The sequence below is a fragment of the Nannobrachium achirus genome, assembly GCF_963921795.1.
Source record: "Nannobrachium achirus genome assembly, chromosome: 21".
In the NCBI taxonomy this organism is placed as follows: Eukaryota; Metazoa; Chordata; class Actinopteri; order Myctophiformes; family Myctophidae; genus Nannobrachium; species Nannobrachium achirus.
In genome coordinates this window covers 30,598,131-30,609,951 of record NC_137828.1, presented here as the reverse complement: position 1 = coordinate 30,609,951, position 11,821 = coordinate 30,598,131, and the positions used below count along the sequence as shown (strand labels likewise).

Below are 11,821 nucleotides of genomic sequence, written 5' to 3'. Positions count from 1 at the left end.
ATCTGCCTATTGTCCTGGTTTTCAGTGTTCAAGTAAAAGTCTGTTAACAAGCTCAACTCCTGCCTTTACTACAAACAAACCCAGACAGTTTGAAGGAGGGACTACAAGGAATTATACATGGATACAATATGCATCATGCCCCCATCACCTGATTGGGTCAGTCACGTCAGTGTAAGACAACAGAGCTGTTTAACTTTAAATCCTATAGCCTAATGATAGGAATCTTAATCTGTTAACATCACTGTTAGGAAATGTATAGGCTAGCTGGTCCAACTGCACTTTTAGTTTACTGTGCTGTGCAAACAGGCTTCAAGTCAGTTCTTTTTGTGAAGTCCCTCAATGGGAGAGCATCGTCTTTAGAATGATCAGGGGATAAACTATTTGCAAGCGAAATGCCTCACATGACGACGCCTCTGCACGGGTTTCCATGGCAACAGGGGGCATGTGATGGGAAAGCAAGCTTCAGGGCTCCAGTCCAGTCCTCAGGAATGCCCCCCTCCCTCCTCTCACACGGGTTAGGACCCCCTCTCCTCATGCCCCCTTCCTTGTTTAGACTTTTACAGGGGCGTAAAGTAAGTTACTAAGTACATTTACTTAAGTACTGTAGCCTTAAGTACCATTTTGAGGTATTTCATTGATTACTTCCAATTCCCCAATATATTACCTTTACTCCACTGAAAAATGAAAAAATGAAAAAAAGAAAACACACACACACACACACACACACACACACAATTGTGTTGCAATGCGACACATTGTGAGCTTGTAGATCTGCTATTTTCAAAGGATTTCATAAATTTGAACACTTGTGAAATGGGACATTCTGTAAAATGAGTAGACCTACATTTTGAATTCCAGATTTTTACTTTAAACAGAGTATTTTCTACATTGCAGTATTGATACTTTTACTTGAATAAAACATTTGAGTACTTTTTTTCCACCATTGGCCTTTCATTTCTTCTATTCTGGACCCTGAGGCATTCTCTCTTCCATTTTTTTTGCTTTCATGCTGGATTCTGTAAAGACTGGAGATGCGAGCCGAGGTTCTACTCCTCCATAGGGACAGAACAGAGCGACCAGCCAGCACGCCTCCTCCTCTCTGTGGTTGTGGTTCACTTCAAATGCACCAGCCTGCCGGACAGTCACTCTACTCTGGGAGGAGGATGACCAACCGAACATGATTCTTGCACAATTGGCCCCTCCACGGGACCCCCGGCCGTGCGTTGCGTCAATTATTAGACAGTCAGCCGTGATTTGTCAGAGGCAAGGCGTGCCCTCACCCTCATTATTTCAGCAACACAGTTTCGGGAGCCGGGGGTGATTTATTCCCAAACCTCGCACTGTCTGCGGAGCCACCGTTGTCTCAGCGGCATTTCCCCACTCCGCTCTGTGAGGTGTTGTCGCCGTACGGGCCCGGCCCACCACCCACCACCAGTCCACCACTCTCTGGAAACTTTTGGCATCATCTGCGGTTCTGGATGTAAAGAAGCAAGTGGTTGAAACTGGAAATTGCATCGCGGGAACTTTCGCTCTTCTGCAGCCAGCATGGACGGAACCAATGGAACTATTGACCCGAGTTGCAGGGCACGACAGGCACCGGTTGCCATCGACATCATCCTTCGTGAGTATAGGCTAGACGTGCCGTTTTTTTATTAGGAAAAAGAGCGTATAGGCTATATAGCAAGGGTCTTCAACAGGGGGTCCGGGACCCCTAGGGGGTCCTCAGAGTTACTACAGAGGGTCCTCCAAATCTTTATGTGATAGAAGCTTTTTTTCTCCTGTTTTATATTAATCACTTGAACCCTAGTGTCCAAATTCTGAGAACTTTATAGCCAAAATAGCAGATCTACATGCTCACAACGCCTAGCAGCAAGGCGTTGTGAGCTTGTAGATCGGCTATTTTCACCACACATGGTCACCAAGAGGTTTGGTGTCGAGGGGAAAAATGAGCAGACTAAGTACACAGTGAAAGGTCAAGTTTATTAAGCATTGATTGATGGTTCAAGTGGTTAAATATCTGGAAACACATTAACATGAATCCCAAATACACTGACAAACAATGAAACTATAGAAACTATGAAAAAGGTTGTGGGGGTCCCTGCTTCATCTCTCTCTCAACTAAGGGGTCCCTGGCCTGAAAACGTTGAAGAGCCCTGCTATAATAGTAGAGATGCAGAGTGCAGACATGCAGTGTCCCCTTTCCACATCAGGACAGGTGTTGCCATTATGCCTGGGAGATATACTGCAGCCCAGTGGTTCCTAAACTTTTTACATGTCAAGGACCCCCAAATTGACACTTACCATTTGAAAAGATCCCCATAGAAGATTTTTTTTACGGCTCTATAGCAGTTATTCTGTTTAATTTCAAGGACCCCCAGTTTGACATGCATTTATAGCGTAGGCCTACAGAGCCCATTCAATGCCCATTTCTATCTCTGAGACCCCAATTTATATTGTAAATTCAATGTTAATTTAACTCAGATTGTGTTCAAATGGAACCATTTGGTATCTAACTATCACTATCGTTTTTGCTCTCTCTCTTGCCAATTGGATGAAGACTACCATGTATTTTATAATTAATAGCCTACATCTTGATCCATGGCTCCAAGGCTACTTTCTCTCTATCAGCCAACTTACATTAACTTCCTGGGTCAAGGCCATGCAGTGCTTCTCAAACTTTTTTGACTTCTGTACCCCCTTTCCATGCTTTCTGAATCAGACTCTGCAAGTCTGCATACATAGAAAATAGTGATGTCAAAAACCACATTTTGATTGTTTTCGTATTTGTCGCATTACTAAGCCAAAACAATTATTATAGTAAATTTGAATCCTTTAATTCAATACAACACTATTTTGAATTCTTACTTTTAAGATTTCTTCTAGGGGTATACCTCCGAGTACCCCTAAGCCGGTACATGTACCCCCCATTTGAGAAACATTGGCATATATAGGCTATACGACCCAAGCTGCATTTATTTTAACCTGCTGCTGCTATGTAAATACATTAGCTTCTTAGGGTTTTTTTAATTATAAAAAACTACCGTATGTATTGTCTGGCTGATTCTCCACATTCCATTTAAATCACAGCTCAGCTCACAATGCTTTTTAACTGCATACTCAGACTCAGACCACAGTGCTTTACACACATAGCTAAACAGCAAGTTTAACCAAATGCTGTTACACTAATAGTCAAATAGCCATTTGTTATAAATGTTGTGAATGTGATTATAGCCTATATAGGCTAGTGTTTGTCGAATAGCCTACCCAAGACCATTCATCATTTATATGCCTATGTTGTGATGTGACTTGGATTTTAGTAGGCTGTTAAAACCGCTTCCATATTGGCCTATAATGAGCATGGCTTGCTAATCTTCTTACTGATTTTAAAGGACACCCAATAAGTCTTTGTTATGAAAGAATTAAGCCATAACAATCCATATATTAAAAGTATTATAGCCTAATATAAACAAGTTTATTCTAAAACCTAATCACGCTTTTCAGAATCAGACATCAGAATTACTTTATTGCCAATACAGTGATTTTCAAAGTGGGGTCCAGGGTCCTTATGGGGTTACTTTCCAGGGGGTCTCTCAGCTACAGTTAAACAACACAAATCTTGTATGGGGTTGAAATGAGACAGTTTGAGGAAACCCTGGATTAGACTAGTTTTTGCACTGCATGCCCATTCTGTGTGCATATGCTGTGTACTGTGCCAATTTCCTGGGAAAGTTGTAGTTGGATACACCTGTTTTGACACCTCATTTGAACTAACTTACTTCATAGGCACAAGAAGATCCAATCCATCCGATTCATGTATCATCGTTTCTGTGAATCATAGATAGTTCCTGGTTAATTTTCAATAGCTTCTTATTTTCTTTGTCTGATTTTTGTTTGGTTTGACCTGATCCATTTTCACACAAAAATGTAGAATGCACCCTTCTCGGATAACACATTTTTCTTGCGGAAAACCACATACCCTGTGATGGACACCTTTATTCCATTTGTGTGCAAGGCGTGAATATCAGAAACAGCTGCCTATAGTTACCATTAATTCAGTGAAGGTCTTCATCATTAATGGCCCTGACATTACAGGCAGGTTAGCTTAACAACATAACAACACTGACTCGACTGAGACATCTGAAGGACACTCCAGGTGTCAGACCTAGGCCAGTCCACACCAATGCAGTTCCCTGCAACTCCTTGTATCTACTTGCAACCATTATCCCCAAAGGGCACCGGTCTGCAACTGGTCAGTCCAGACCGTTGCAATTTCTTGCAACGAGTTGCTTTGGTTATGGATTGGCCTTACTTACAGAAACCCAGCTGGTACTGTTTTAAAGTTGGCATTGGAACCGCACATTAAGCATCATGGTTCAGTTTTCTCCCCTACTCTCCTATCCCCAAATGTCTGCTTTTGTACCTGCGCATCTGCTATTCTCATCGTTATTATTTTTCTTATTTTGCAATATCACAGTATATCCGTTATCACTATTATTACCTCGATGTTATATAGTAATGGTTATTGTGGCACAGTCTGCAGCACATAGAAAACCAACTAGTCGCTGCTTGTACCTGTGTGAGATAGACAACAAATAAACCCTCTTGTACCTCTTGAGAGACATTGTAAAATATATTGCATAATTGCATAAGCATATTGCTTTGGGATACAGACAGCATCATTTGTCAATTTATTTAATTCCGTCGGAAATACATGGCCAGGTGTCAGACTGACACCTGAACAGGGTTACACACAAGGACCAGTGTGTGTGTGTGTGTGTGTGTGTGTGTGTGTGTGTGTGTGTGTGTGTGTGTGTGTGTGTGTGTGCGTGCGTGCGTGCGTGCGTGCGTGCGTGCGTGCGTGCGTGCGTGTGTGCGTATGTGTCTGTGTGTGTACCGGTATATACAGTATACTGTATATGCCTATACTGTATATTCCTCAAGCATTTAGCTCATGCTTGTCAGGTACAGTACAGTAGCTGGCTAGCTGCCTCCTCCAGTTTCTCAGGGCCAGGTACTGGCAGTCAGTGGCTGTCCTCCACATGGTCAGATCACTGGCAGTCAGTAGCTGTCCTCCACATGGTCAGATCACTGGCAGTCAGTAGCTGTCCTCCACATGGTCAGATCACTGGCAGTCAGTAGCTGTCCTCCACATGGTCACCACTGGCAGTCAGTGGCTGTCCTCCACATGGTCAGATCACTGGCAGTCAGTGGCTGTCCTCCACATGGTCAGATCACTGGCAGTCAGTAGCTGCCCTCGACATGGTCACCACTGGCAGTCAGTGGCTGTCCTCCACATGGTCACCACTGGCAGTCAGTAGCTGTCCTCCACATGGTCACCACTGGCAGTCAGTAGCTGCCCTCCACATGGTCAGATCACTGGTAGTCAGTGGCTGTCCTCCACATGGTCAGATCACTGGCAGTCAGTGGCTGTCCTCCACATGGTCAGATCACTGGTAGTCAGTGGCTGTCCTCCACATGGTCACCACTGGCAGTCAGTGGCTGTCCTCCACATGGTCACCACTGGTAGTCAGTGGCTGTCCTCCACATGGTCACCACTGGCAGTCAGTGGCTGTCCTCCACATGGTCACCACTGGCAGTCAGTGGCTCAGTCCCACTTTTCTCCCCTCGTGACGCCCCTGCTAACACTTATTGGGAGGTCTTAAAAGTTTTGTGCCTAATTTGTATGCTGCTTTCTTGGCCAGGGCTCACTTTGTAGAAAAAAATCACACCCGTGTGAACTGAGCGGTGGTTTACCCACCAACCCCTAGAGCTTCGAATTAATTTATATTTAATTAAAACAACAAATCTGCAGCACTTCTCGCGTGTAACGTTAAAATGTGGCTGGTCTCGCGAGGCAGAAGTCTCCATTCGTCGCTGCAAAAGTGGGCTGATCTAAAAGTCCACAATGCGTCACTGATCCAATAGGTTGTGGGCTTGTAGATTAATTAAAAGGGTGCTTGTTTAGCGACACCGACATACAGCGAAGAATAAACCTCCAGCTACTGAACTTTCCCTGCACTGACCGTCCTCCGCCTAGCAGACAGTGCTTTGCCTCTTGAGTTAAACGTGCTCACGTTTCACACAATGTAACATTAATTGATTCAGAATGATAACGAGTCAAGCTGAAACGGGCGACTCATTTGGTAGGGACGGGAAGGCAGACTGTTTACGAGACTTCTCCACCGAAAACACTGTGTAAAGCATGGATTTCTTCTCTCACGAGTCTGCCTGCACGCAGCCACGTTCACGGTAAAACTCCCTCCGTCCCTCTGTAGACTACCTAATTTGGTTCAAACGAAAACATAATCCATTGGTGTGATTATAATTGCTCGTTTCACATCGTGGTTGTTCCACGCTTCGCATAGACGATGCGATGATACTGCTCTTGCTTTTACCAACGCCAGTCGTCAGGCACGTGCACACAGACATCAAACGGGGCTTGAGCCCCTGCCCTTTTAAGAGAGAATTGTCCACCAAAGGGCCCTTTTAGAAATGTCAGCCCCTGCCTCTCTTAACATTCTCTGCACGTCCCTGACCAACGCGGTCCCTGACCAACGCGTGAGAGAGAGAGAGAGAGAGAGAGAGAGAGTGTGTTGTCTGCCTCAGTGGTGCGTGTTCCCCACACTCAAGCCCCCACCGTTGCGCTGTGTGTGTGTGTGTGTGTGTGTGTGTGTGTGTGTGTGTGTGTGTGTGAGAGAGAGAGAGAGAGAGAGAGAGAGAGAGAGAGAGAGAGAGTGTTGTCTGCCTCAGTGGTGCGTGTTCCCCACACTCAAGCCCCCACCGTTGCGCTGTGTGTGTGTGTGTGTGTGTGTGTGTGTGTGTGTGTGTGTGTGTGTGTGTGTGTGTGAGAGAGAGAGAGAGAGAGAGAGAGAGAGAGAGGGAGAGAGAGAGAGAGAGTGTGTTGTCTGCCTGCCCTGCTCAATAGCGCCCCTCCTTTAACGTGTGTGTGTGTGTGTGTGGTCTGTGTGTGTGGTCAGGAGAGGTATGGCCGGCGACAGACATACACGGCAGGCGACAGACATACACGGCAGGCGACAGACATACACGGCCAGTAACATCTTGAAAGCGAATCACAGGAGCGGCTACCACCGCTCAAAAAAAGAAGAAAAAAGAAATGGTGGCATCCTGGGCTGTTAGTTGTTTGAGGAGGGATTTCCCAACATGCCTCGGGATGCATCTGTGTCTGATTATGTATGTTTTTGGTTGGTTGTCTAGTTAGTATGTGCAAGGAAAGGAATTGTTATTTTGGTCTAATCTGTCAGTCACAGGGTTTATGTGTTATTGTGTTGCAACAGAGAGATTAGTTGTGTTGAGCCCCCCTCTCCAGTTCCTCATGGACCTGCATTAAGTGGTTCAGAGATGCAGTTTTGTATGAGTCAAATAAGAGATTAAGAGATTCAATGGGTCGATTGCATTTATCTGTCATTATGTAAATTAATTCCTCCCACTGTTGTTGTACCCTACTCAGCCTACTGGCTCACCTGCCAGTGAGGAGCCCCCACCAGGAGGATGTAGTGCTTTTGTCCGACTCCTCCCACTCGACATTCCCCACTGACGGACGCCGCCCCATCCCGTAGGAGTGACACATATCACTCTCCCCTCCCGGCTTACCTTCCCCTAACACACATGGATCAACTGTGTTCGTATAGATGCTTGGTACCACCGTAGATTCAAACCCGTAGACTCCGCGGTGGCGGGCTGGTACTTTACCCCTGTGCCATGACCCGAGCACCTGGGGATGGCATCAGTTAAGGAAATCACTGCATCACCAGCATTTCGGGGAAGAAGCAGAGAAGAAGCAAGTCAGAACCTGGCATGCAGACAGTGTTGAGTGACACAACACCAGGTCATACCACCACATACAGCCATAGCTTATTCAGGAGGAGGCCACTTGTGAATTGAAAGGTTCCTGTTTGGATCCGACTCCCCCTGGAAGTGTGGAAGTGTCCTTGAGCAAGACTCTGAACCCCTAACTGCTCCCAATGAGCAGGTTGGTTCCTTGCATGGTTTCCTCCATGGTCAGTGTGTGCATGGATGGATATAATGCACATTGTAAAGCACTTTGGATAAAGGTGCAATATCACATTTACCATTTGGGTGTCAGGGAAATCGCTTTTGGCTTGATTGATTGATTGACTGATTGATTGATTGAATACTTTATTAGCAGTTCGCAGGAAAAAGCACATGAAAATAAAATACAGTTCAATATAGGGTCTGCTAAGAGGATTTAAACCCAAGAAAGCACTATGGCTTGTTTCCATTGGGGTCCTTTATACTCAATTCATTGACGTTCTGTGTTGTTTATGTTTGATTCACAAACGGATATCTGCTGTGTAAATAGTTACACAGCAAGGTTATGTAAATGCAGCAGCCCCCACACGTAACACGTTCCTATGATACAGTCAGTGACATCATGGCCCATCTGTGAAGGACAAGCGGGCGGGGGCAATGCAGTCACGAAAAGAGTATTACATGTAGGGCTGTCACAATTATTACATAATCGTCTAATCGTGATTATTTGACATTATCGCAATTATTTTGGCATAATCGTCATAATCGTGAATGTTGAAAAATGTCCGAAATTGCGACGTGTTGTGAGCTTGTAGATCGGCTATTTCCACTATCAAAGTAAGTTGTCAAATATGTCAGTAATTTCTTATTATTATAAGAAATTATGTCAGTAATTTCTTATTTAGGTTATGTGTCATATCTACCATGTACAACTTCAAAGCCTAAAAGCCAAACAGAAATGTAATTATCAACGACAAAAACACAATTAAATCGTTAATCGCCAATTATTTGAGTGACAATTAATCGTCATGTAAAATGTCATATCGTGACAGCCCTATTACATGATGACATCGTTGTCATTGATCCATTGAAAAAATATTCAGGGACTGTTTTCTATAAACTACTGGCAGTGTGCATGAAAGGTTTGCCGCTGATGATCAGTGTTTTCTAAGATTAGCTGCACACACACACAGTCAGACAGACACACTTCCCTTTCTAGTTTTCATTTGTAATGACATTTTGGCCCAGTAAGCAGCACACCCCTATTGGTCTATTCCAAGGGTCTTCAACAGGGGGTCCGGGACCCCTAGGGGGTCCCCAGAGTTACTACAGGGGGTCCGCCAAATCTTTGTGATAGGATAATTATTTTAAATTAACAACATTAACCCTCACATCCCTATTCTTAACTTTAGCCAAAAATAGCAGATCTCCACCTCTCAATGCCTCGCACTGCGAGGTAGATCGGCTATTTTTGGTGTAGAGGTTTAAAAAGAGCAGATCAGATTGACTAAGTATCGACGATTTAAGTGGTTAAATGTCTGAAAAAACACATTGACACACATTCAACTGAGACTGATGACATTGCTGTCAAACAAGTCTATGAATCTATCTATGAAATCTATGAAAATCTGCATACACACATACAGTATGTAGTGGGGGTCCCTGCTTCATCTCTCTCTCAACTAAGGAGTCATTGGCCTGAAAACGTTGAAGAACCCTGGTCTATTCGTTGTCCCAGTGACCTGGGTCAGAAGAACTGTTGGGGTCTCCTCCTCTGGTTGTCTGTGGCACTTTTACCTCCTAAACACACAGTCCTCTGCATGTCCCCCACAGCAGCGGATGTAGCCCTGTTTTTTTCGGGGCCAGTCAGCTCTGTTGGATTACTGGTTTCACTTAGGGCGTTTTTCGACCGGCAAAGAACTGGTTCAGGTTCTTTCTCCCGCCTATATGGGATGAACCAGAGGTGAGCTTTTCCACCGAGAACCGAGTTGGTTTCGAAACGTAAAAGTTGGTTCGGAACCACAAAATCCTTGGTTCCTCTGGTTCAATCTGGTTCAATCTGGTGGAAACGCAAGCCAGTTCGTGGATGGTTCGCAAGAACGAACCAAGGTTCCAAGAAAGTTGAAAGGCACTGGTTCTTGAACCAAGGTTATTTTGGAGGAAAAGGCCCCTTAAAGGACAACTTCGTTTTTTTACAACAAGGGTACATATTTTAGATTGTAATTAGAGAAAAGAAAAGATGAGTGTTAAAATGTTTTCATTTACTGCTTTCTATTGTTTTTGTTGTACAAAAAGTTGTCCTTTAAAGTTTCACTATACTTTTTTGTAATGTAAAACATGAAATTATGCATGTATATGTCTTGTATGTATATATGTATTTGTATGTAGAATTGTATGTGGGTTACGGATATATTTGTGGGGTGGTGTGTGTGAGTTAGTGGGTTGCAGGGTAGTATGTTGTGAATTGTGAATATGAATATCACATTTTTTTAAGAAAATGTTTATATTGTGTTGAGTCTGGCGTAGAGGATTGCATCCTGTGCCAGACTTCTTAAAAAAAACATCTTTCACTTGCTGGAAACCAACCGATTGTTGGCAATCTGTAGGGTGGTGAATCTGTCAGTACTACTGTCCACATCTAGAGGAATGGAGCACAGCAGCAATATATTTATTCTTTATCTACTCTGGTTACATACACCAGTAAGACTCCCTAATCGGGAGATAAGCGACCGTTGGTCGCTTATCTCCACAAATAGGCCAAAAGTTTGTTTTACCAATTATTACACTCTATGTGAACATTTACATCAACAAATCCCAAGTACTGGTTTTTAGGGGTGCTGAGTGTGGCGCAGCAGCGTGTCATGCATTTTCTGCAGGGCCTTGTCACACCTTTGCCCTGCTCATATCTCCGCATCAGTATGACATCACACTGCTGACATCAGTATGACATCACACCGTACACAAATGACCCTTATATAAGACCGGCATTATCTACCGACAGATTAGTAACAAGATGTCAAAATCGTTGAAGGTTGAATCTCCAGATATGGAGATAACCAACACATCCCTCCATATATGGAGATAACCGACGAATCTCACTAAGTCTGACCTCACAAGCCCCATATTTGGACACGAACAACATATAACTCCATATATAGAGACATAGCTGCTGACATCAGTATGGCATCACACTGCTGACATCAGTATGACATCACACCGTACACAAATGACCCTTATATAAGACCGGCATTATCTACCGACAGATTAGTAACAAGATGTCAAAATCGTTGAAGGTTGAATCTCCAGATATGGAGATAACCAACACATCCCTCCATATATGGTGTGATGTCATACTGATGTCAGCAGTGTGATGTCATACTGATGCGGAGATATGAGCAGGGCAAAGGTGTGACGTGTGACCGACGGACGGACGGACGGCCGGTGGAGGTTTTGATACTAAACTGCGACCTAACGGTCGCAATAAAGATGATATTATATAAAAATGCCTTAAATAAAAGCATTGTGGAGTAGGGTATCAAAACCTCCACCGGCCGTCCGTCCGTCCGTCCGTCCGTCACACGTCACACCTTTGCCCTGCTCATATCTCCGCATCAGTATGACATCACACTGCTGACATCAGTATGACATCGGCAGCCATAGTTACACCTGGAATGTTGAATCTCCATATATGGAGATAACCTACGCATCACACAAAGTCTGACCTCACCAGCCCATACTTGGGCATGGACGACTTATATCTCCATATACGGAGATGGCCATATATGGAGATACGATGACATCACAGAGTCCACAGCTGATGATGTGGCGTGATGTCATACAGTACACAAACAAGCCCTATATAAAGGGGCAATTCTCACCAGGGAAGAGAGCATTCCCCACTAGCTGAGTATCTTAAGATGGTTGGATGTGATGATAAGCTATAAGCTTAGTTGACCCTGGCGATAATGCTCTCTTCCCTGGTGAGAATTGCCCCTTTATATAGGGCTTGTTTGTGTATTGTATGACATCA

At 44.2% G+C, this 11,821-nt stretch overlaps 1 protein-coding gene across 1 annotated transcript in view; it reads left to right on the top strand.

Annotated features, from left to right (window-relative positions):
• The first annotated feature begins 1,162 nt into the window (after positions 1-1,162).
• The window catches only part of slc51a (solute carrier family 51 member A), a 35,996-nt gene continuing 25,337 nt past the window's right edge, over positions 1,163-11,821 (top strand). The window contains exon 1 of the mRNA XM_080752058.1: positions 1,163-1,621. Within this exon, the coding sequence (XP_080608184.1) occupies positions 1,546-1,621 (76 nt within the window). The 5' untranslated portion in view covers positions 1,163-1,545. The remainder of the gene's footprint in view (positions 1,622-11,821) is intronic.